Source organism: Drosophila serrata, unplaced genomic scaffold (assembly GCF_035046125.1).
Source record: "Drosophila serrata isolate PLE 108 unplaced genomic scaffold, ASM3504612v1 contig_293, whole genome shotgun sequence".
In the NCBI taxonomy this organism is placed as follows: domain Eukaryota; kingdom Metazoa; phylum Arthropoda; class Insecta; order Diptera; family Drosophilidae; genus Drosophila; species Drosophila serrata.
Window position 1 is genome coordinate 3,357,407 of NW_028257191.1, and position 21,516 is coordinate 3,378,922.

The following is a 21,516-nucleotide window of genomic DNA, read 5'->3' on the forward strand; positions in this document are numbered from 1 at the left end:
TTGTTACCCACTTACAAATATACTAATTTCCAGTATTACATACATGATTATTGTTGTTTATTAAAATTACTAAACAAGTATATTTTATTGAAAACAAAAATCTTCAATTATTTATTAATGTGGCCACATATCCGATATCGAAATCGATTGTTGCATACCGATAACGATACCAACTACCGATAGTAATAATCCCAAATGGAAACAAAAAAGTGTAAATGAATACATATGTATGTGCATCAATATTTGCGAATCTTTGTTTATAATAGCTGACGTTTATGGATTTTATGGTGGTAAATAGAGCGAGTTATAAGCGAATAGTGTTTTCAATACGGGAATAAACGCCAAGCCAATAGTTCCGAAGCTACATACCACTCCGACCAATCGTTTTGTGGACCTCGAATGTGTGTGCATACATATGTGACGATTGTACTGTGTTGTTATTGTTGCTCTTCTTCGCTACACACGCATTAATGTTTAATTATTTTGTTTATGACAACATACTGGCTGCTGCTTTTGTTTCTGCTGCCCGCTTGACGCTGAGAACTCAAACAGCGAGGATTTGTTAAGCTCCAACAAGTACGATAATTCGACAGTTTTTCTCCGCTTATTGGTTATGGAATTACGATAATCTATTTGTATATATACATACATACATACAAGTGACGATCTATGTATTGCGCACCTTCTCTACGTACATCCCAGCAACTGTGTGCGTTCACATAAACGGATGCATATATGCATTCGCATTATCTATATTGCCACCACGACACTCAAATATTAACTTCGATTTTGTTCTAAAAGTGTTGGTTGTGCTTGAATTTCCATAAAGGCAAACACACAGAGGCACACTAAGCGAGTGATGTGTATGCCTTTGTATGTGCACTCAACAATGTATGTACATACATACATACATCACACCGAAGGCAGATTGTCGTCGTTGCCGTCGTCGTCGTAGTCGTCCTACATCCAACATATGTAGAGTGAATTCGCTTTAAAGGCTCTGTGTCTCAGTCCCAGTTCCAGTCGCAGTCTTAATATGTACAATGCGTCACACGTAATCGGGGCAGGCGGTGGCTGAACGATGGATATTGAGCGATAACCGGATTTCCAATGACACTCAGATCGCCTTGCCAGGCCTGGTCCCCCTAAATATAAGCAAACAAAACACGATATTCCGTATACAAGTTACATACCCAGTCTTATTTCAGCCGATTCACACAATGTCCGATGGATCGCCGCCTCCGTCAATTTGCTTTATCCGTGCCGCCGAATCGTATCCAAAATCACAAATGGAGAAGGAAGATTCGCAGCTATTCGTGCCCTTCCAAGAGCGTAAGTTTAGCCTACTCAGTAGCCCCATCTAGACCCATAAAGTTTACTAACAACAACTGTTCCCCCATCCAGTGTCTGGCGAGTCTATAAAGTACCTGGGACGCACCGATGATGGCGTTCTCGCCTTGTCCAATTACCGCATATATCTCTCGAAGAAGTCAACCGGCTTCGAGACGTACGTACCGTTGGGATTAATCGAATCAGTTCAGGTTCGCGACCTGTTTCAGCTGATTTTAAACTGCAAGGACGCCAGCACAGTGCGGTGCTCATTCCAGTCAGCAGAGCAATGTGCGGACTGGCAGCGTCGCATCCATCTGCTCATCGGTGTGCCCGAGACGCTGGAGACGCTATTTGCGTTTCCCTTTTACTCCTGGACCTGTGACACCATTGGAACGAATGGAACTACAGCCAATGGCATTGAAAACGGCCTGACTAGCAAGGAGCGCCCAGCGCTACCGGTGGCGAATGGCTCTGCAAAGCTAAACACAGTGCCCACAGCAACAGTGATGCCTTCAGTCGATCCTGCCGAGACCATGCCCTCGGAAAGCAGCCGCCTGCAGCGATCGGTGCGGTATGAAAGCGACTTCAAGAACGAGGTTGCGCGTCTGGGATTCGACCTGAAGGGCTCTTGGCGCATCTCCACAGCAAATGCCGACTTCAAGCTATGCCCTTCGTATCCACCCAAGTTGCTGGTGCCCTGCTGCATCACCGACGAAATGCTTCACAATGTGGCCAATTTCCGGGGATCACGCCGTTTGCCGGCGGTGGTCTGGCGACATCAGAAATCCGGTGCTATTCTGGCTCGCTGCAGTCAGCCGGAAGTAGGCTGGCTGGGATGGCGAAACACTAAGGACGAACAGCTGCTGAAGGCTTTGGCCGATGCCTGTGCCTTCGACAGGGGCGAACACACTAGGCATTCCGCTTTCCCGAATGCGAATGCAAATGCAAATTCAAGTATCCATCAAACCAAAGGCGCCGCCAAGGACACCACCAACAATTGTCCATCAAATTCATCAGGCAAGAGTTCACCGTCGCTAGAAGATTCCTCGCACGAGGAACTCACTCTGGATGAAATCAGGGTAAGTCTTTATCTATAAAAATCACTAGTTCGGAATATTATTAATTAATATTGTTATTATTTCAGAAAATCCTAATTGTGGATGCTCGAAGCTATACATCGGCAGTCACGAATCGGGCCCGTGGCGGAGGCTGTGAATGTATTGAGTACTATCCATGCGCCGAAATAGAGTTTATGAGCTTGGGCAACATTCATGCAATCCGAAAGAGTTTCCATGCTGTCCGCCAGCTGTGCGCCTCCTCGCCGGATGATCCGAAGTGAGTATAGCATAGAGAATCCTATAAAAATGACTGAATTAATTTGTAAACTTTGAACAGTTGGTACGGTCAGCTGGAGAAAACGATGTGGATGCAGCACCTTTCGGGTCTACTGGGCGCCACAATGACCGTTGTGCATACCATCGAAAAGAACGGACGCCCGGTTCTTGTCCACTGCTCTGATGGATGGGATCGAACGCCACAGATAGTGGCAACAGCTCAACTCTGCTTGGATCCCTACTACAGGACGGTTGAGGTATGTATCGGAGAGTATGTTAGATGGCAAAAGTGCAAAGACTCGCTACACAAATCCTCAAATCAATTGAAGTGCAATCAGAGTAGTTTCTCCCTTTTTCATTGATTCCCTTTGTTCTATTTGCTATCCACAGGGCTTTCGGGTTCTCGTCGAACGTGAGTGGCTTAATTTCGGTCATAAGTTTGCCGATCGCTCTGGCAATGGTCCCAACTCGGAGGAGGTCAACGAGCGTTGCCCTGTTTTCCTGCAATGGCTGGATTTGGTTCACCAAATCCATAGGCAGTATCCCTGCAGCTTTGAGTTTAGTATAGGCTATTTGGTAAGTATTCTCCCGTTTCGCATTGGCTTAAACTTATCTAACAAAACCCATTAATTACAGATTAAACTGGCGCAACATTCGCTGTCCTGTCTATTTGGCACGTTCCTATGTAATTCGCTTAGGGAACGCATTGAGAATTCCGTATTCGATCGAACATTTTCAGTGTGGCCATTTTTAGCGGAAACTATGTATAGAAATCCTCTCTATAAGCATGAGACTGAAAAGGTATAAACTGTTGATCTTTCCCATGATGATTATGATTCCATTATTATCGTTTTTAGGTTCTTTGGCCAGCACACAGTGTGCGGTTTTTATATTTTTGGTCGGACGTTTACCTTGGTAGTTTAGGCAACAAAAATGGAACTGATCTGTCATCACTGCACAGCAATGAAAGGCAGACAAACAGTGCCCACAACGGTGGTGAGTCTTGCATAGTTTTCTCATGATTAATATATACTAATTTCTATATATATTGCAGTTACGATGACAAAGACCAGATCTTCGGAAGACTTAACAACGAATGAGCTGGGACAAAGCACCATTTCGAGAAGATCAAGTGATCCGAACCTTACAGTTGAATCCATGTAGCCACAATCTAAATGACCTTATAATACACAAATATTAATAATTATAAATAATTGCAGTGTCACAGATTGCCTCAACGTGAACAATAGCAACTCCATGTTCGACATACGATCAGACCAGACGGACAATAGAAGCGTTTGTGCAAATGTCCAGGATAGTAATGTGAAAGACTCCAAAGAACGTGATGTAGATGTTACGGATACGCCCGAAACAGGGCAGGGCCCAGCAGATAATAGCATTCCACAGTTCTATAGCGACCAAAGTATACCAGCCCCTTCTGACCGTGATAAATTGGATAAGGAAGCAACACAGCAACTGATCCCTCCTGGATCTGGACGATCCACTGTCCATGCCTTAGGTAAGCTATAAATAATATCTTAAAAAAGGAACTAATAAGCTATAGGACTAATATGAAATTTAACAATGTATTATAATGCTTACAGATCGGCAGCCAGCTCCTCCAAAAACAGAAGGTACAAACCATGCCCTGTTGTGGCATGGAACAGTCGAAACAAGCACCGACACCCTGATCCAAACCGAAAATATTGGCGGGGTCCATGAAACGCCACTGGACAACACTGATAACAGCGGCGATAAGAAACCAAAATCGGTCGACGGTGGCGGCGTCCAAAGCAGTAAAATCAGTCAGAGCTATAACAATTTGCCGCGGGTTCACATGAAGCCAACAGTTGCGCGGCAGCGAGGCGGAGACCATTTTCCACATCACCTAGACTTGCATGTGTCCAGGCAGAATGCGCACATCACGGTCCGCTGCAAGCAGGAGAATCTAAACAAGGATGCAAATGCGAATGGTAGCTCGGTAGCTGATGAAAGCTTATACATGTCGCCTGATCTCCAGAGATTCGTGGGCCATTCTTCACCATTCGATGTACCGTCGCTGGTGGGAGCCGGCGGTGGCGGTCGTGTGCGTAGGAATACTTTCGGTTCAAGTTATAGTCGCGATCTGGGGCACATGAAATTCACAGGAGAAAACGGCAGGTGAGTGAGTGATAGAAATACTAGAGATGTAAATCAAATATCCGATTTGTGGTAATAAATAAATGGTAACTCAACATATCTTTATACTTTCAGCACACATCACCAATATCCGTCGTCCGGGTTGATTTCGTTGCCACCGACACCGTTTCAGGAGAGAGCACAGTTCACTATATCCTGCCCCGATGGTCTGGCTCACGGCCTCAGCGAACAAAATATAAGACTTCATCAGATCGTTCAAGACCACAAGGTAAGCTTCTCTCTCCTCTCTCATACATTCTAGTGCGAATTTAGCTTTGACTCGACTGAATCTCTCTTGAACCTTTTCACAGCTGCGAGAGGAGATTCTGTTGCGGGAAATACACGGCATGCGGCTGGCTTTGTTGGAGAAAGGCTGTCCCAGTTGCAACAGCATTGTTTCGACTAATGTGGAACATGTAAATACAGATTTAACTACAAGACTTTACACATAATACGTATAATTTGTGGAAGAGTTAGGATAGTGTTTGATATATATTAGGAATACATACATATGGTCACCAAGTCAAGCAGAGATAATAATTAATATTATTCATACATTTTTTGTCGTCGTCTAATATTGCATATAAATCTTTCCTATAGGAAAACGGATCGGATATAGTTGAAAATGCTTCAACGTGTTCATGGGAAGCCGTCGAAGAACGTAGTGGTCCCCCATCGTTTGCCCCTTCCCTGATCCAAGAGAAAAAAGCCTCCAGTGTCCTCTGGGTACCAGATCATGCCGTTTCACGTTGCTCTAGTTGTCAAACTGAGTTCTGGCTTGGACGAAGAAAACATCATTGTCGGTGCGCATTCCTTTGATTCTATTGACTCTTCAGTTCCACATTAACACATCTAAATTTGTAGACAGTTTGTACCTTAACGTAAATAGTACTATGTTTTTTTTTATATTTTTCTTATCCTAACGAATCTGAACCTAATACTAAACTCAACTCAATTTTGTACTCCAAATGTACATATATCAAGTGGAAAAGCCGCGCTCAATATTATATCGAAAATATCTTAAACTTTGATATATCAAAATTCAAAATTTCGAACAGAAACGTAACATTTCAATATTATCAAAGAGAAATTTATCAATTACAAAATTTTATTTATGTATTAGCAAAACAGTCTTGAGAAATCAATATTTTCTGCTCTTTGAACTCTTTTTTTGTCGAACTTTCATTTAAAAATAATTTTAAAAAATAATTTTTTTGGGAGAATGTAGAATTTATTTTCCTGTTTTTTAAATGTTTGTTTACTTTTCTTAAAGCTTCAGGGGGAACACCACTTGAAAATCGGTTAAATAACGCCAAGAATATAGTCAGAAACACTGAAATTTTCACTAGGTTAAACTGGATGCCTCAGTGTTATTTCTTAAAAGAAAGCTAACTCGATTTGTGCTGTGTATAATAATATATAAAGCAACGTTTTCGTTTATGTACCAGTGATGTGAATGTGATGTGTTAAAAACAAAATACTTATAAGGTAAGTTTTATGAACTAATAAACAAGGATCGCATTGGGTTTGCTGTGTTGTTTCTATTTTTTCTTTTAATATATAAACAAATTAATTTTCAATTTATTTTGTTTCTTGCAGATTAAATTTGATGTCAAAATAAAATATTAACAAAATTGTCGACAAGAAAATGTGAAACTCAGGGAAAAGGACAATTAAATGTTTATTTTTATAATAAAAACGTAGCGTGTATTACTTAAAAGTACATTTTAATAAAGCCAATAGAGCTTGTTCTAACCTAATTACATAAATTCTTATGATATTTTATTAAATATAAATATAAATATATAGGCGTGGTGGTGTTCCCCCCATTTAAGTATTCAAGAACTGAACCGCAAACACACACTATAGTTTTATAAGTTTAATTTACATTGATCAAATATTTTCAAATTATAATTCAGGGTTTGTTTTTTATGTTTTCGATTCCAGATCATGTGGAGAAATTTTCTGTGCTGACTGCTCGGAGTTTTGGGCGCCCTTGCCATACGAAAAGCTATTCAACCCAGTTAGGCTATGCGGTTCCTGCTACACGACAGTCACAACCAATATCCAGGAGTACACTGCTTCTGCTGCTGTTCCATCTGAAGCCGAGTCGAGGGCGAGGTCCTCTGCAGATTCCTAAGAGTTGTTTCCAATTAATTCAATTAAGACTCCTCTGTTGTATCAATATGTACATACCATATATAATAACATATATACTCAAGAACAATATTTATTGCCTCTGTGTTAGCACCATTATAGCGAAAAATTCCTTTGTGCGTTTGTATAGTACACGAAATTATAGGATTTTGTTGGAAATATATATATGTGTATAGATGATATATGTCTATATGTATCTGTATATGGATCTATGGAAACGATTGTAAATTATTATATTAATTGAAACGCAATGGGTGCCCTACAATAAATTTTGGTTTGTTTCTGTATATCCTGGAGATTTACAAGTTTGTCGTCGTCGTTAACCCAGAACAGCACCAACTTTAAGCACGAACGTAGATATATCCATAAATGGTCGGTGCCTACTTTCGGCAGCCTGCAACCCGGCTGCACAGAATAATGGAGTAAAAAATATACGATTAACAAAATTTATGTTTAAAGAAAAATACTTAAGAAGAAATGTTAATAGTCTGTAAATAACATTAACAATTAACTTTAAAATTGAATGCTTTAAAAATGTTTTGTTGATTTAAATTTAAAAGTAATTGGCATCTACTCACAATAGTTCTTTTGGAATTTTTTTACACATAAGAGATATATAGTTTCTGCATGAATTCAGGTCTTGGGTTAATCTGACGATAATCAAATGTTGTTTGGCCAGTTGGGCGACCATCTTTGACTCGCTTTTCTTGGCCCGGTTGTAATCCACCAAAAAGATGTCCTTTTTTTTTAATCTACAGAGGCAAAAATAATACAAATAAAGAAAGGAACTTGTGGAAGCTAAAGTTTGTATATCCTTACAGTTTACAATTAAATTAGGGGACTTAATTTTATAAAGATATTAAATAGATCAGAAGAAGCATGACTTGCAATCTGAAAGCTATTTTGTGTACGCTTGCACTTTGTTAAATTTGAAATATTTTACATTTTAGTTTATATCCAAGTAAACTCACTCGCTATTTGCTTTCGCCAGCTCAGACTTCAGATTGACTATGTCTTGATCTTTGTCCGAGTGGGCAAAGCTGCTCTCAATCAGCTGGAGATGAAGTTTGGTGTTCAGTTTCTCGACTTTTAACAGCTTATCATTCAGTGTGGAGATAATCTGATCCTGGTGGGCAATCTGTTTGCGATACCTTGCTTCCTTTACTCTGTCAATGCAACTGATCGCTAAACCAGAGGTGAAATAATTTATGTACAAGTTTTTCAAGAGATTGATTGATACTACTAGAGCTGCTTACATGTCTGCGTGTAGATCGACTTTGTACGCAATGTCCAGAAGCGGTCCTCCTGAGTCGACACATTTTTGGAACGCGCAATGACACGTTGCATGGATCGCTCCTGCTGCAACTCAGAATATGACGGAATAACCATCAAGGACGGACTGATGTCCGTAGAAGAAGCATTCTCCACCATCGAGGTATTGTTTTCTTCAAATAAGATAACCATAATAAGTCAATTTTTCAAAGTTATTCGAAACTATTAACTTACCGCGCACTGCCCTAGACATGCCAAAGTTTTCGAATTTTAGTGAAAATAAATGCAAAAATATGTAAAGGAAACACGAAATTTTTAACTATAAAAATAAATGAGTTTTGAAGAAAAAATTTATAGAAATTTAGAATGATTTTGGATGATTCTGTTTTGATGTTTACTCGACTAATATCTGAAGCACACTGAATTTTGGTTAAGCATTGTATGGAATGTTATTTTCATTTTGAATTTAAAAGTCCATGGCCTATGTGATTGTTATTTTGGAATTGTAAACCTAGAAACGTGCAAGTTTTATTTATGATCAGGTTGAGCGCGCTAAATTTTGAATTTGAATTGCCTTCTGAAGAAATATCGTTAAAATAAAACATGGAGCCCTGGTTTTCTGGAATGAATGGCAACGCGGCAACATTAATGACCATCCCTGAAAGAGATGGTGGAATTATTTGAACGACAATTATAAGACTTTTAAATAAATTTATTAAATTAAAATTCTACTTGTATTTCGAAAAACGAAAAATTAATATATATGTACTATAGTAAAAGTATTTCAATCTTTCTTTTTTGAACCTCTATATATCGATAACATTTACGTTAGGTACATTCTTGATGGCCAACAACCATATTTCTCAAAGCGGGAGTTTGAAAATGTGTAAAACAAGGCCAAGATTTCTTAAGCCAACGATTATTTGTAATGAATTTTTGAAATTGTGTGATTTTATAAACTCCACAAAAATTATTTGCAATACTTTCGAATAACAAGATCCGTTTTGGTGAGCTCAAAAATGTAAATTTTAATAAAAATAAATGCGTATCCACACATTCCTAAAGCAAGATACTCTATATATTTAATTTTAAGTATATTATTTTTTGCAAATTTTTTAAATTATAATAAAAAATAACTAATTGTTCTTCTTCTATGGAGTGATATAACACAACGTCCAAATCGAACCCCCGGCCAACATCGTGTATGTAGTATCGCACACGTTGTCATACACGATGGTCTTTTTCGGTGCAACTCTGATTCGCCACTTTCGGCACAACTCGTCAGCGGCATTTCACATTGCGGAGTCCGCCATTTTAACAAGAAAATCTATAACCCTAGCTTCGTCAGCAAGCGGTGTGAACAGAGGTCAGTTGCAATTTGGAATTCAGCTTGTTCGCGAATATTCGAGAGCGTCGAAGATGAGTACTTTGCCTAGGGTATTTTTCGATATGACCGCCGATGGCGAGCCCCTCGGTAGGATAACCATGGAGGTGAGTTTAATTAGTTAAATGCAGCAACGAACCACTTTTTTTTTTTATAAGATTCTTTTTTCTTTTTTTTTTTTTGATAAGTTTGTGAAAGTACATGTGCAAGGGGCGGAAAACACGTGATTTTATATCGCCCTTTTTGCCGCTGAAAGTATATATGTATGTGTGTATACGTGAATGCATTATTATGTGTATATAATTAACATCATCTTCAGATCAATTGTGAGAAAAATGTGATTTTCACGCCTTTTAAATAAGTTCTGCAACTTGTCCCTTTGAACTTGCGGGACATGCTGTAAAGCGCAAAGGTATAACTTGTACTTTCCGTGCACACTCATGCACATGAGTAATCGTATGACGGTGCACTCTCCCCATATGTACATTGAATGCTATCATCATGCACATCTGTGTATGAAATACGGTTCCTAGACACAACGCTATATGCAGTGGAATTTTTTCAAACTTAATTGAGGTGTCGGCAAACGTGTGTGTGTTTGCCGTTTGCCGGTATATACTTGTATGTATACGCTTGTACATCTTTGTGTGTGCGGTGTACATTTCTCTGGTGCGGCTGTATGCGTGTGCGCATATACACGCATACATAACCTCTAAGCGGACACAAGCACACTCACGCCGCGTCTCACGGTGTGCATGAGAGTTTAGTAAACCCGTTTGCAAGAATGAACTTAAGATTAATTCCGCTGATGATGTAATTGGATACAGTAAATATACATATGGTCATTTTGGTATGACAAAAGTTTGGCATTGCGCGCCGCCGCCGTCGAGTTGTATTTTTAGTAGCCTTGGGCGCCTGCGGTCAATTTGCCGGCAAAGCAACCGCCTAGGACTTTTCTGGCTGTACATACATACATACATATATACACACGTGCATACCTTATGTACATATATCTATCTGGGGACAAGAACGCATGTGTGCGTGTGCACCTCAATTGATTTTCCCTTCTTATCTGCGGTGGCGTGTGAACTCATTTGCATACTAATCGATATCCCTTTTGCTTTCTCCCCACGATCTCTGTTGCTCCATTTAGCTGCGCTCCGATGTTGTGCCTAAGACCGCCGAGAACTTCCGGGCTCTGTGCACCGGCGAGAAGGGATTCGGCTACAAGGGCTCCATTTTCCACCGCGTCATCCCCAACTTCATGTGCCAGGGCGGCGATTTCACCAACCACAACGGCACTGGCGGCAAGTCCATCTATGGCAACAAGTTCCCCGATGAGAACTTCCAGCTGAAGCACACCGGCTCCGGCATCCTGTCGATGGCCAATGCGGGCGCCAACACCAACGGCTCGCAGTTCTTCATTTGCACCGTGAAGACCGCCTGGTTGGACAACAAGCACGTTGTCTTCGGTGAGGTTGTCGAGGGTCTGGATGTGGTCAAGAAGATCGAATCGTATGGCTCTCAGTCTGGCAAGACCTCCAAGAAGATCATGGTGGCCAACAGTGGCTCTCTCTAAGCGCGATGATGGCGATTCATGCAACAAGCGTAATGTTAAGGCGAAAAAAAAGAAGAAAAACCATTTTGCATTTGCAACTCTTTTTCCCAACAATGATTTTTTTTTACAAATTACTGTAATCTTACGAAATACAATACAAAATATTTTCAATAGAGACAGAGACATGTTTGAATATATTATATTCCTCCCATTCTGGGTTTCTGGCCGATGATAAATCAATTGTATATGGGGGCCAAAATTCCATAAAATGAAATCAAAGAAAAGAAGCAAAGCCTGCAAGCAGGTTAGGAGAGTGAAAGTGAATTCAAACTTGTAACGTCCACATTCCCACTAAGCAGCAGCGTTAGATCCATTGCGTTTGAAATTAACCCATATAGCGTTGTTTCCCCTAAGCGTTAATTACCAACATAATGTTCTATAACAATGTTCTACGATATGTACCGGAATCGGAATTGTATTTTCGTCTTAATAAAGAAAAGTAAATAAACGGAAACTCTATTGAGAATGCTTTGTGTTGGGGAGTAGTATTAAACTTAACTTGTAATAACTTTATTGGAAGAATATCTCAGAGCTACTTAATGTGGCGTACAAGAGATTGTACTCATGCTCATAGGCATTCACATGGTGCTCGGTGATGGCCATTGTCTGCGATAGCTTCTCGTTCGTTGGCGTCGCCGTTGCCTGCTGGCCAGCCAGCAGATTTCGCACCTTGGCGCGCTGCTCCCTAAGCTGTTGGGCAGTGGTTTGACTCCAACCCAGCTCATGGAACTCGCTCTGTTGATTCAGCATGCTCAGGATGTAAACAAGGCCGACGGCGAAGCCATCTTCGAAGAGCGACAACTTCGAGAGGTCCTTCTGGTGAATCTTCAGCTTCTCCTTAACCCGGTAGTCAATGTAGTTCATGATCAGTGCCGGTGTGATGAGAAAGAATGTCTTTAAATGGTGATTGTGTGGATTACAAAGGAATGGCTTGAAGCCTTGCACCAGGAGCTAGAATGGATAGCAGGATTATCATCCAATTAAAGCTTATACCTTGCACTACTTACCTTAAAATAATTTGTATTGCCAGAGTAGCATTCCCTCATGTGACCCACACTCTTCTCGTATTCCCTAATTGAGCTCGCAGTGGCGTCCATCAGTCCCTTGGGCTCTTCTTCCGCACTAAAGTGACTCCCTAGCTTGGGCATATATGAGCGACTCCTATAGTTAGCGTTCTTGCTTCCCGCCTGCAGAAGACGAACGTAGCCCACGGCATTTCCTACCGGAAATAAATAAAATATATATGAAACACATGTAAGAAAGACAAAGGGAAGACACCTACCCACTTGAGTGATGACTTTCCTAAACAAATCAATGTAGGTCTCGCCATTGTTGGCGAAACCCAGCTTCCTAATCTTCCTGAGAAAGTTCTCGGCTCGCTCGTACGGATACGATTGGTAAGGCTTGCTGTGCTTGTGCTCCGCGTGAAAACGTAGCTCCTTGAGCAGACGCGATTTGATCTGCTCGTCGTGCAGGAAAGTGGAGAAAGTGTAGAACTTCTGGCGCAGAAACTGATAGATAAAGTTAACCGTGGTATTTATAATGCCGGAGCCATGTGTCTGCACCGAATTGGCCACATGCCGAGTGCCAATAATGTCCAAGTGCTTGCCCTTGCTGTACGTCTCCACGAACAACTGGAGATTCATATTGTAGGAATAAGTTGAAGCGAATGTATGGATATTCCGCATAATCTGCAGCACATCAATGCCCTGTGAGTTAAAAACACATTAATTATAAATTGAACCATTAGATTCTGCCGGATCTTACCTGATCTATGATCTGGTTGGGTAAATGGTCGTCAATGGGACGCAGATGCAGAACCTTGCTGGCAAAGTGTCTCATCTTCTCGTACGTTTTCCAGTCATGCGGCGCAATTGTCGTCAGATTATAGAATGTGGCCGTGAAGTAGTTCTCAAGGTTATCTGAAGGCAAGAAGGATGACGTATGGATAAACAAAAGGCTTCAGCTAATATAAACAAATAAGCTTCAATGGATATATAAGGTAAACAAACAAACAATATGGGAACAATATTGTGGACAAACAAACGTGAACTGCAAGTAAAAGTGTAAATAATGGTGGGCATTACCCGAATACCATCTTTTTGATATAAAATCTTAATTTACGAGCTTTCCTTTTAACCTAATAATAACCCAAAAACACTATTAAATCCCCTGTACCTCGTATGATATTGTAATCTCCTCTATACTCCACAGCCGCGGCATGTATGCAATGACGATAGTCCAAGGCATTCTGCTGAAAGGGATTTTCCTGGCTCTGGAACAGATGCGACAGGGTCTCCATGCGCAGAAACAACTCCAGGTGAGTCCGTAGAAACTCAATCATCAGGCTATTGGCCGATGGTTTTGGCGAAGACAGCTCACTGCTTCCAAAGATGGCCATACTTTTGTTTAAATGATGGCTCACAGCCACAAGGTTCTATAAGTGGAGTGAAATTAAGACGTGACACAGGCAAGGGACTTCATTATTTACCTGTAGAGCGTAAGGATTGTGTTGCAGCTCGGTAAACTCCTTGAGCAAGGAAGTGCTGAGGAACCAGTAGTTATATATCAGACTCGAGGAATCCAACTGCTGCCGCATATCGATCCCAAAGCTATTGAGATTGTTGGCTCGCTGAAGGATAGATGGAAAGACCTTTAGCTTGTCGGCGGGCAGGATGCGATCCTTGTCAAGGAATTCACCGACGGCCAGGTCTATGAAGGTCAAACGTTTTTTGCTTGGAAAACCCAGTATCGACTTCTCCGCCAGCTTCATGGTTGAGAGAAAGTTAACCTTCCGCTGCAGCAGCTTTAAGTCAACTATCTTTTTTCTTGTCGTTTGGAGCAAATGCAGGACTCGCTGTTTCTGCCACTGAATCAGGGAGCTGGTGAAGCGTACAAAGTCGATTTGGTTCGATTCGAACGTCCGTTGAAGCACTTTAAGATACTGCAACAGGCGGCACAACACAAACCAATCGGTCTTGGAGAGGGGCGTCATTAGAGCCATGTGTCGATTAACCAGCGAGTCGGCCAGGCGGGTCACCTGCTCGGCATATGACTGACCACTGAGGATCAATTGAGAGAATGTCTTTAGACGTCCAAAGACAACGGCATCAAGTACTCGCTGCATGCTGATCGACCATAACGAAATTTGGACGCCCAATTGTCGGCAGGTCTTCAGGTCGCTGGACTTCATCTTCTCCAAAACCGAACTATGCGCTTTGACTCCTTGGAAGTCCACAGGCTTGGCTGGGGTTTTCATCAGGGTCTTGGCATGCTGCGCCAGGAACGCAGCGGGTGACCAGTAAACAGTTTGATTAAGGGGCAAACGGTGATGCCTGTTAACCAGATCGGTGACATTCCGCACCAATTTCGCCTCAATTTGGATGCCCAGTTCGTGATGTACCGCCACGAAGGCAACAAGCCGAATCAAGTGCTTAGGCTCTTCCAAGTTCACGAATTCGTTGTTCTGATTTCCATCGATTTGAAGAAGCATCTTGCGGATATAGGCATTGGATTGCTGACTGATGTAGCTCACATCTTTTGGGTTGAACTGCTTCTTCAAATCCAGCAGGCTATCTAGAAGATGCTAAGCAACAAATATGGATTACTGCGGAAGCAAAACTTGTTGATTTTGTCCGTTACCCGAAAGAGGTTTCCCGCGATTACGCTCTCGATTTCAGCCAGAGACGTCCGCAAACCAGCTAGTTCAAAGCCAGAACACCGGTCCGCGGTGTGTCCAGCATTGGAGAGGGTTACCAGCCACTCCTTGTACAGCGTCCACTTGACCGAAATCTTTGACTGAATCGCCAGTTCACTGAAGACTACAGCATGCTCCAGTAGTTCCGTCATACAATCAAATACGGTCTGCAATAAAAGAGGACATAACTTAGGATATGCTAATTCAAATATGATAATGGTTTGGATCTTACTTACGAATATATTGGATACGGGCACGCTGTCAGCCGCGGATGATATTTGTCGCCACAGATTCTGGAGTACTACAACGATGCGTTTTAGCAGAAAGAACACTTGGCAGAAGAACTCCATGGAGCCGCTCATGCGAAATAGCGGCCCCTCCAGGCCGGCACCATCCGATGAAGGGGTACTTCGCACATCGTCCAACAGTCGGAAGTCACTGAACATGAAAGCCAACTGGTATTGCCTTGCCGTATGGGCTAGATCTCGGCACTGATTGCACAGGTTCGCCAGCGTTGTAAGCGTCTTATTCGCCAACAATTCCGATTCCTCGAAGCTCATCTCCGAAACGGTGGACGACTCGTTGCGTCCAACGTTTAGCTCGATCACCGGCGTCATCGAGATGGGGGAAACGCTGTCGGAGGGCTGGGAAATGGGCAATTTGTTGCTTAACAATTTCAATTTATCATCGTGCTCCTCCATGAACGATCCATAATTCTTGAGGATATCCTCGGCAAAAATTGCTGTGACAAAAAAAATGAATCACAGTTCATAGATCTATCGGGTTTCTATACGTACACAATGGGGATTGCTCCTGTTTCATGTTTGCGGAATTACATATAACTGGCTTTACCACGAACCGCAGTAATATGATCCGCCCTTTGTAGATAAGATGAACAAATTCTTTTTTATTGTTATTATTTTGATTCTCTTATTAGCAATTGGTATCGATTGCACAAGTAATCGAATGGTCGCCATAACGTACATTTCAAATATCGATTAGTCTCTGCTCTCGAAAGATATATAAAATTTAAGAAAATAGACTGTTCTAGAAAATCCATAAAATGAATAAATATATAATATAATGTTCAGATGGATTTTTTTAAAACTTAAAGATTTAGATTTCTTTCTGGGCTATACGGTTTAACAACCCGTTAATTATACATACATGTAAAAAGTAAATTAGAAAGTAGTATTTTAAAACTACCTATCGAAATATCGATACACACATTGCAAAAAACTTGTCATCACTATCACATCTTTGGAAGCGGCGAAATTTGCACTACTAAAAGGAATTACATTGATTTACAGAATTTCCAACCAAAAATGGCTGCCAAAAGCGCCGAGAAGGAAAAGAGCGAGGGCCAGGAGCCCGCCGCCAAATTGGAGACCGAAAATCCTCAGGATTCTACAGAGCAAGCGGGACAGAAGCCCCATGAGACCGCTGGGGAGGAGACCACGACACCAACAAAACGCGATGGAGGACGAAAACGTAAGCGGCATTTGTTAAACTCCATCCGCAGCCAGATGGAGTTCTATTTCGGTGACGCTAACCTAAGTAAGGATCGTTTCCTACGACGCTATGTTGACCAGGATCCCTGTAAGTAGCCAGCATTCTTAACCTTTAGCCAAGTGTCACTCTGAATGGAATTCTTTTAGATGTGCCGCTGGAGATATTTCTCACCTTTAACAAAATCAAGACACTCACCCTGGATGTGCAGCAGATAGCCAAGTCGCTGAGCAATTCACAGCTCCTGGAACTGGACGAATCGGGTCTGAAGGTAAAAAGAAAAACAAAACTACCGAAGCAGCGCGATGTCAACGATAAGACGCTGTATGTTGAGGCCTTGCCGGCAAATGCTAGCCACGATTGGTTGAAGGAGGTGTTCAGTCGATACGGCCCGGTCGCCTATGTCTCCCTGCCCCATTATCCTGGCACCAAAAAGATCAAGGAGTTTGCCTTCATTGAATTCGAGAAAGCCGGTTCTGTGGAGAAGGCGGTTAAGGCCTTTGATCAGATTAATGGTGTGCTCTCCTCGGAAACGGATCCAAGTGAGCTGGCCAGCGTGCGCTCCTTTCAACAGCAGCAGCAACCACAGCAGGAGCACCAGGAAGAGCTCAATGAGCCAGAAGATCCGCCCAAAAGAAGCCTAAAAAGGGAAATTCTAGACAAAGGAGAAGGAATCGAAGCGAAGCGACCCAAGCTGGAGGATGAGCAGCCCAGTGGAGTCTCGACTGCAGAGGAATCACCCAGCGAAACGGATGCGGAAGCCACAGCGGAAGCTTCCGAGCAGGATGGTAAGGCAGAGGCGAATGATTCTAAAAAGCGACGTCGCAAGCGCAAGAAAAAGGTAATTGTGGATAAGCCAAACATCGAACCCAGTGCCTTGGAGATCAAGGTTCTGCCCAAGACCAGCTGGAGCAGTTTGCGCAACAAATACTTGAATCTGCAGCGTCGTCTTGTCAGCGAGGCCAAGAGCAAACAGTGGCGTGAGAATCATCCGCAAAATCAGCATCAGCACCATCATCACACGCACAGTCACCCGAATCCACCGCAGCCAAAGCCAGAAGCCGTTAAGGAGGAGGAAACCAATGCGGAGGTATTAAGTGACGGTGCTGGTGAACCTGGAGCTAGCGGCGGGACTGCCGGCGATGGAGTGCCAGTGCCTGTCAAGCGTCGCAAGGCTGTGCACAAGATGAACATGAATTTCTATGGCGCTGGCGGCGTAGATTCCACTAAATCCGAGGAGCCTTCCCAGGAACGTACGCCCCTCTTCAAATATGAGCCCGGACTAATTGTCGAATGCACTCTCCTCGAGCCCTGCACCAATGTCAAGGAGTTTAAGGCCGATATGCGTCAGTATCCGGATATCAAGTATGTGGACATCAAGGAAGGCGATCAGGTGGCCCAGCTGCGCTTGGCCACACCCGTGGCCGCCGAGGAGTTGGTACGACAGGTGAGCTGTGCAGAGCGTCAACTAAAAGTGCTTCGTGGCCAGCCCGAAGCGCTCTATTGGCGCAAGATCGAGCAGGATCGCGAAGCGAAGCTGTCAAAGAAAGTGCGTGTCCAGCAGAAGCGTGGCAGGGAGAAAATCTCCACGCTGCTGGCCAAGCACATTAAGTTTGATGATGGTGACGATGAGGTGCCATCGATTGAGTGATAACATGACCTGGATGTTGTTAGCTGTTGGTTCTACCAACACCTAAAAAACCAAACAGTCTGATTTGTTTTTTAAACCATAAAATAAATATGCAGAATTATACGAAAAACTGCTGTTACCATACTTCTTTATGAAGGTGGAATTTGATATACCCTTGCAGGGTATTATAATTTTAGTCTGATCCACACAGGACAGCTTCCAAATTAAAATTAATTCATTTTTGGCTGAGTTTTGCGTTTTTTAAACTTTAAATTATCGAAAAAATGGTTATAAAAATACCATGTTAATGCTAATACTTTTAAGGGTCTGAAATAACACCTTCTGGTGTAGAAACTCTATAAGATATTTCATCAATTAGAAAGAGAGGGCTTTAAAAAAAATAATTTCATATCTAAATTTGTTCCCAGCATAAATTGGTTTCAAAGAATTGCATTTTCCACTTACAATTGAATCATATATTTATTTCACTTCATCTCAGCAACCTTCCGAAGGTTCAATCCTATTATTTAACACATTTTCTTACGATCTTGTAATCATTAAATAGTTATTACCTATTATTTTTAATATACACAATAATGGAAACATTTTTTTTAGTCTATGCTTTTGGCGTCCAGAATTTACCCATCTTCTAGTCCCATCCCCCCCTTAAAGTCAAACTATATATACAGTGATCCATCCGCAGGGCCCAGATAATGCATCGAAATGAGCAGAACATCGATGATCGTCCAAACGCCAAGTCCCCCGAAGCTGAACAGCTTGCCAATGCCCTCCTGCCAGTGGCCCAAGTAGAAGCGATCGGCCCCAAAGCCGCCCAAGGTGAGGCTGATCAGGAGGGCGGTGCTCCAGCGATAGCCCTGCGTCCAGTTGCAGCGAAGGTTGCGGGTAAAGGAGCGATTGCCCAGGCACAGTACATCCTGGTGCACGGTGCAGTTGGTGCGATAATACTTATCCGCTATGGAATTGCAGTTGGCGTGCTGATAGCAGTTCTGTTGCCACATCTCCGTCTGGTAGCAGTATCTGCAGTTCATCTGGCGTTGGAAGCTCCGCTCGCCTTGGCACTGCACATTCCCGATGATCTCGCAGGTTACGTTCACATCCCGTCCATACAAACAGGCATTGTTGTAGGCACACCGAATGCATGGAAACTGCAGGCGCTCGCAGGGCGTATCCTTGTCGTATGGGCACAGCATATTATTGTTGTTCCCATTGCTGCTGCTGTGGGCGGTTGTGTTGTCCAGGCTCCCACCGCCGTTCTTGGAGACCAGTGGCGTCATGTGCACCTCGTTGTCGTTGCTATTACCATTGGCATTTCCATTGCCATTGTTATTACTCGTATTATCTTTGTGATCACCTTTCGCATCCGACAGATCCATCTGGTTCCCACCGCTGGCCGTCTCGCTGTTCCTAATCCCTGTCAGCACAAAGATTACGATCAGAGCGATGGCGGAGCGCATGTTGACCACTATGCATTGACGTTGGCCGGGCATTTTGTAGGAATAATACGTATAAAACAACTAGGATTAGCAATTTCGATGTTATTGTCTTAGCGGTAGAGTGACCGTTTTGCATCAAGGGAAAAATACCAGGCCGAGACGACTGTTTATTCCCGCTGCTTTTGGTATTTAAAAAACGTTCTGCAATGAAACTTTCCTTTGGTACATGGGGAAAGTCATTGTTGGGGCTTTTTCAATATAATGTTTATAATGGAAGCACATTTTGTGAAAAACTAACTTTATTTTACCCAATTTCACGCTTTTGCTGTCTGAAATATCGATGTATACGGTATATTTAAATCGATATCACGGTATTAATACTTCTAAAAGTAATCGGTATATTGGTACATTTCTCACATCCCTAGTTTTTTGTTATTGTGGCTACCAAATGGATTAGATTGTTCGTAAAATCAAATCCATCAGTGAAAATGGCACGCACTGCCGTCGAATAATTGCAAGCCGGAAGAAATCGGTAAACCACAGTGAAATAACTGAAAGAAACCGAGTGAATTCAACGGACAGCATTTTCGCTATTTCATTGCTGACTGTGTATGCTTGGGTGCGTGTGTGCTGTGTTTGTGTGCGTGCTGCAGGGCCTGTGTGTGACAGTTTTTAAAAGGGGTCGCGTTGGGCTTGTAATAAATAAAGAGGTAAACGATCGGCAAATGTAAAATATCATGGTCAAATGAATTTAGAAAAGGTTACTTTAAATAATATATAATTTCAAAAAATGCAAATTAAATACTTTTTTTTTATGTTCTCAAATGTTCTGATGAATGAATGAAAGTAAATAGCACTCGTGTTATTAAAAACTATTAATACTATTAATTTGTATTGCCGCCGCAATGAATAATCAGAATTCAAACTAAATCTACTGGATTATTAACCCTCTAACATTGCCTCTTGCGATACTATCGTTTTATCGTACAGTGTGCACGAGTATCGATGAATCCGGGATATCGCCGTTCCGCAATCTCTAGCTCTAGCGTCGCGTCCATCACTCAGCGTCGGATCGCTAAAAAAAAACACTAATACAAACACTCGGGGCGTGTGATTTAAATATAAATCTAACTTGGAATTGCGAAATGTGTAAATTAGTGTATGTCTAGCGCAAAGTCGGTTTATTTTAGTAAAACTTCGACGGCAAACAACAACAACAAGTATCGGGAAAAAAGGCAAACGGCAAAATTTTTTGTTTGCTCGCTCGCTGCCCAGCTCTCTCGCAGCGTGCGTGCGTGTGTGTGTGCTTGTGTGCTTGTGTATTGGTGTGCGTGTGCAGGAGCAGCGTCATCCATATCTACGTCCCTCTCTCTAAGTCCCTCTCTTCTTCTTGCCCCCAAAAGTGAAACATGTTTTTCTGTGGCAACAACAAACGCCACAACAACAACGGCAGCTGCAACAATCGACAAAAACAACAAATGCAGCAGTAGCACCTTGTGGAATAATGCATTGAAAACAAATGCAAAGAAGCTCAACAACAACAACAGCAACGGCATCAGCGGCAGCATAGGAAAAATCAAATGTAAGTAAGCCCTCTTACTGGCTGCTTTTCTCTTCTGTTTTTCTGTTTGGTTAGGTTGAAAAGCGAGCACAGCGAAAAGGAGGTGGAGAACGTAAGAGGAAGAGAGTGTTTGCTGGAGAGGGCGAGGGCAAAAGAGAAACAGAGAGGCGTCAGCGACGGTCGTTGCTAGAAACGCGTAGCAAGGCAAGCCAATTAGACTTGCCGGCATTTTGGCTTTGCAACAGCGAATCCAATTGGAAATGGGGGGTATTTGTGAATTTTTGAACCGAAATCGGTTAGAAATTATAAGTTCAAGTAAAGCATGCCTCTCTCTGCATAGGTACTCGTGACTGTCCCATTACTTCCTTTGTTTTCCGCACTTCTTTGTTC

At 42.3% G+C, this 21,516-nt stretch overlaps 7 protein-coding genes across 34 annotated transcripts in view; 4 read left to right on the plus strand and 3 right to left on the minus strand.

Moving 5' to 3' along the window:
- Positions 1–139: 139 nt before the first annotated feature.
- LOC110184248 (phosphatidylinositol-3,5-bisphosphate 3-phosphatase MTMR4) lies at positions 140–7,174 on the plus strand. Of its 16 annotated transcripts, none has more exons than XM_086836839.1 (15): positions 140–576; positions 1,209–1,332; positions 1,405–2,411; positions 2,477–2,667; positions 2,728–2,923; positions 3,057–3,242; positions 3,303–3,467; positions 3,524–3,659; positions 3,721–3,826; positions 3,887–4,185; positions 4,271–4,826; positions 4,920–5,073; positions 5,156–5,260; positions 5,445–5,647; positions 6,792–7,174. In XM_086836839.1, exons 2-15 carry the CDS (start codon positions 1,221–1,223, stop codon positions 6,982–6,984), a joined length of 3,609 nt encoding a protein of 1,202 aa, XP_086692965.1. In that variant the 5' UTR covers positions 140–576; positions 1,209–1,220; the 3' UTR covers positions 6,985–7,174. The 16 variants fall into 16 exon arrangements, with proteins under 16 accessions (XP_086692965.1, XP_020808365.2, XP_086692971.1 ...); XM_020952706.2 differs by having other exon boundaries at positions 148–227; positions 3,524–3,662; XM_020952705.2 differs by having other exon boundaries at positions 150–290; positions 3,524–3,662.
- On the minus strand, positions 6,709–8,694 carry LOC110184250 (uncharacterized). 2 transcript variants are annotated; one of them, XM_086836848.1, is made up of 7 exons: positions 8,508–8,694; positions 8,258–8,446; positions 7,973–8,186; positions 7,580–7,753; positions 7,265–7,406; positions 7,041–7,210; positions 6,709–6,980 (listed from the first exon to the last, which is right to left on the minus strand). In XM_086836848.1, exons 1-5 carry the CDS (start codon positions 8,524–8,526, stop codon positions 7,382–7,384), a joined length of 621 nt encoding a protein of 206 aa, XP_086692974.1. In that variant the 5' UTR covers positions 8,527–8,694; the 3' UTR covers positions 6,709–6,980; positions 7,041–7,210; positions 7,265–7,381. The 2 variants fall into 2 exon arrangements, with proteins under 2 accessions (XP_086692974.1, XP_020808370.2); XM_020952711.2 differs by having other exon boundaries at positions 7,041–7,406.
- A 743-nt stretch (positions 8,695–9,437) lies between these two features.
- On the plus strand, positions 9,438–11,729 carry Cyp1 (Cyclophilin 1). Its single transcript, XM_020952704.2, has 2 exons — positions 9,438–9,764; positions 10,811–11,729. The coding sequence occupies exons 1-2, from the start codon at positions 9,507–9,509 to the stop codon at positions 11,234–11,236; spliced, it is 684 nt and encodes a 227-aa protein (XP_020808363.1). The 5' UTR covers positions 9,438–9,506; the 3' UTR covers positions 11,237–11,729.
- Positions 11,730–11,750: 21 nt separating this feature from the next.
- SWIP (strumpellin and WASH-interacting protein) lies at positions 11,751–15,940 on the minus strand. 2 transcript variants are annotated; one of them, XM_020952702.2, is made up of 9 exons: positions 15,770–15,940; positions 15,209–15,714; positions 14,918–15,139; positions 13,767–14,861; positions 13,454–13,712; positions 13,043–13,197; positions 12,558–12,984; positions 12,283–12,494; positions 11,751–12,226 (listed from the first exon to the last, which is right to left on the minus strand). In XM_020952702.2, exons 1-9 carry the CDS (start codon positions 15,792–15,794, stop codon positions 11,786–11,788), a joined length of 3,342 nt encoding a protein of 1,113 aa, XP_020808361.2. In that variant the 5' UTR covers positions 15,795–15,940; the 3' UTR covers positions 11,751–11,785. The 2 variants fall into 2 exon arrangements, with proteins under 2 accessions (XP_020808361.2, XP_020808362.2); XM_020952703.2 differs by lacking the exon at positions 15,770–15,940 and having other exon boundaries at positions 15,205–15,346.
- A 222-nt stretch (positions 15,941–16,162) lies between these two features.
- Larp7 (La related protein 7) lies at positions 16,163–19,696 on the plus strand. 2 transcript variants are annotated; one of them, XM_086836849.1, is made up of 3 exons: positions 16,163–16,571; positions 16,631–17,928; positions 18,815–19,696. In XM_086836849.1, exons 1-3 carry the CDS (start codon positions 16,298–16,300, stop codon positions 18,836–18,838), a joined length of 1,596 nt encoding a protein of 531 aa, XP_086692975.1. In that variant the 5' UTR covers positions 16,163–16,297; the 3' UTR covers positions 18,839–19,696. The 2 variants fall into 2 exon arrangements, with proteins under 2 accessions (XP_086692975.1, XP_020808347.2); XM_020952688.2 differs by lacking the exon at positions 18,815–19,696 and having other exon boundaries at positions 16,631–18,718.
- Positions 18,565–19,619, minus strand: amx (TM2 domain-containing protein 3 almondex). Its single transcript, XM_020952669.2, has one exon. The coding sequence runs from the start codon at positions 19,617–19,619 to the stop codon at positions 18,789–18,791; it is 831 nt and encodes a 276-aa protein (XP_020808328.2). The 3' UTR covers positions 18,565–18,788.
- A 267-nt stretch (positions 19,697–19,963) lies between the features above and the next one.
- The window catches only part of mnb (minibrain), a 28,007-nt gene continuing 26,454 nt past the window's right edge, over positions 19,964–21,516 (plus strand). For 2 of the 10 annotated variants that reach the window (XM_086836850.1, XM_086836859.1), the window contains exons 1-2: positions 19,966–20,097; positions 20,969–21,147. The gene's annotated coding sequence lies outside the window, so the exon portion shown is untranslated. Of the gene's footprint in view, positions 20,098–20,580; positions 21,148–21,516 lie in introns of those variants that run through there. The other 8 variants (XM_086836854.1, XM_020952667.2, XM_086836852.1 and 5 more) reach the window with 7 other exon arrangements.

Excerpts from the sequence above, each read along its gene's own strand:
- SWIP (XM_020952702.2), bottom strand. The coding sequence starts at position 15,794 with ATGAAACAGGAGCAATCCCCATTGT. Across the intron at positions 15,140-15,208 it reads TGCCCGTATCCAATATATTC|ACCGTATTTGATTGTATGAC; the intron begins GTAAGTAAGATC and ends CTTTTATTGCAG. Across the intron at positions 13,198-13,453 it reads AGATTACAATATCATACGAG|ATAACCTTGAGAACTACTTC; the intron begins GTACAGGGGATT and ends TCTTGCCTTCAG.
- LOC110184250 (XM_086836848.1), bottom strand. Across the intron at positions 7,754-7,972 it reads CTGGCGAAAGCAAATAGCGA|ATTAAAAAAAAAGGACATCT; the intron begins GTGAGTTTACTT and ends TTGCCTCTGTAG. Across the intron at positions 7,407-7,579 it reads AAAATTCCAAAAGAACTATT|CCGGGTTGCAGGCTGCCGAA; the intron begins GTGAGTAGATGC and ends TATTCTGTGCAG.
- LOC110184248 (XM_020952705.2), top strand. Across the intron at positions 2,668-2,727 it reads TCCTCGCCGGATGATCCGAA|TTGGTACGGTCAGCTGGAGA; the intron begins GTGAGTATAGCA and ends AACTTTGAACAG. Across the intron at positions 5,261-5,444 it reads TTTCGACTAATGTGGAACAT|GAAAACGGATCGGATATAGT; the intron begins GTAAATACAGAT and ends TCTTTCCTATAG.
- Larp7 (XM_020952688.2), top strand. The coding sequence starts at position 16,298 with ATGGCTGCCAAAAGCGCCGAGAAGGAAAAGAGCGAGGGCCAGGAGCCC. Across the intron at positions 16,572-16,630 it reads CTATGTTGACCAGGATCCCT|ATGTGCCGCTGGAGATATTT; the intron begins GTAAGTAGCCAG and ends GAATTCTTTTAG.
- Cyp1 (XM_020952704.2), top strand. The coding sequence starts at position 9,507 with ATGGTCTTTTTCGGTGCAACTCTGATTCGCCACTTTCGGCACAACTCG. Across the intron at positions 9,765-10,810 it reads TCGGTAGGATAACCATGGAG|CTGCGCTCCGATGTTGTGCC; the intron begins GTGAGTTTAATT and ends TGCTCCATTTAG.
- amx (XM_020952669.2), bottom strand. The coding sequence starts at position 19,619 with ATGCCCGGCCAACGTCAATGCATAGTGGTCAACATGCGCTCCGCCATC.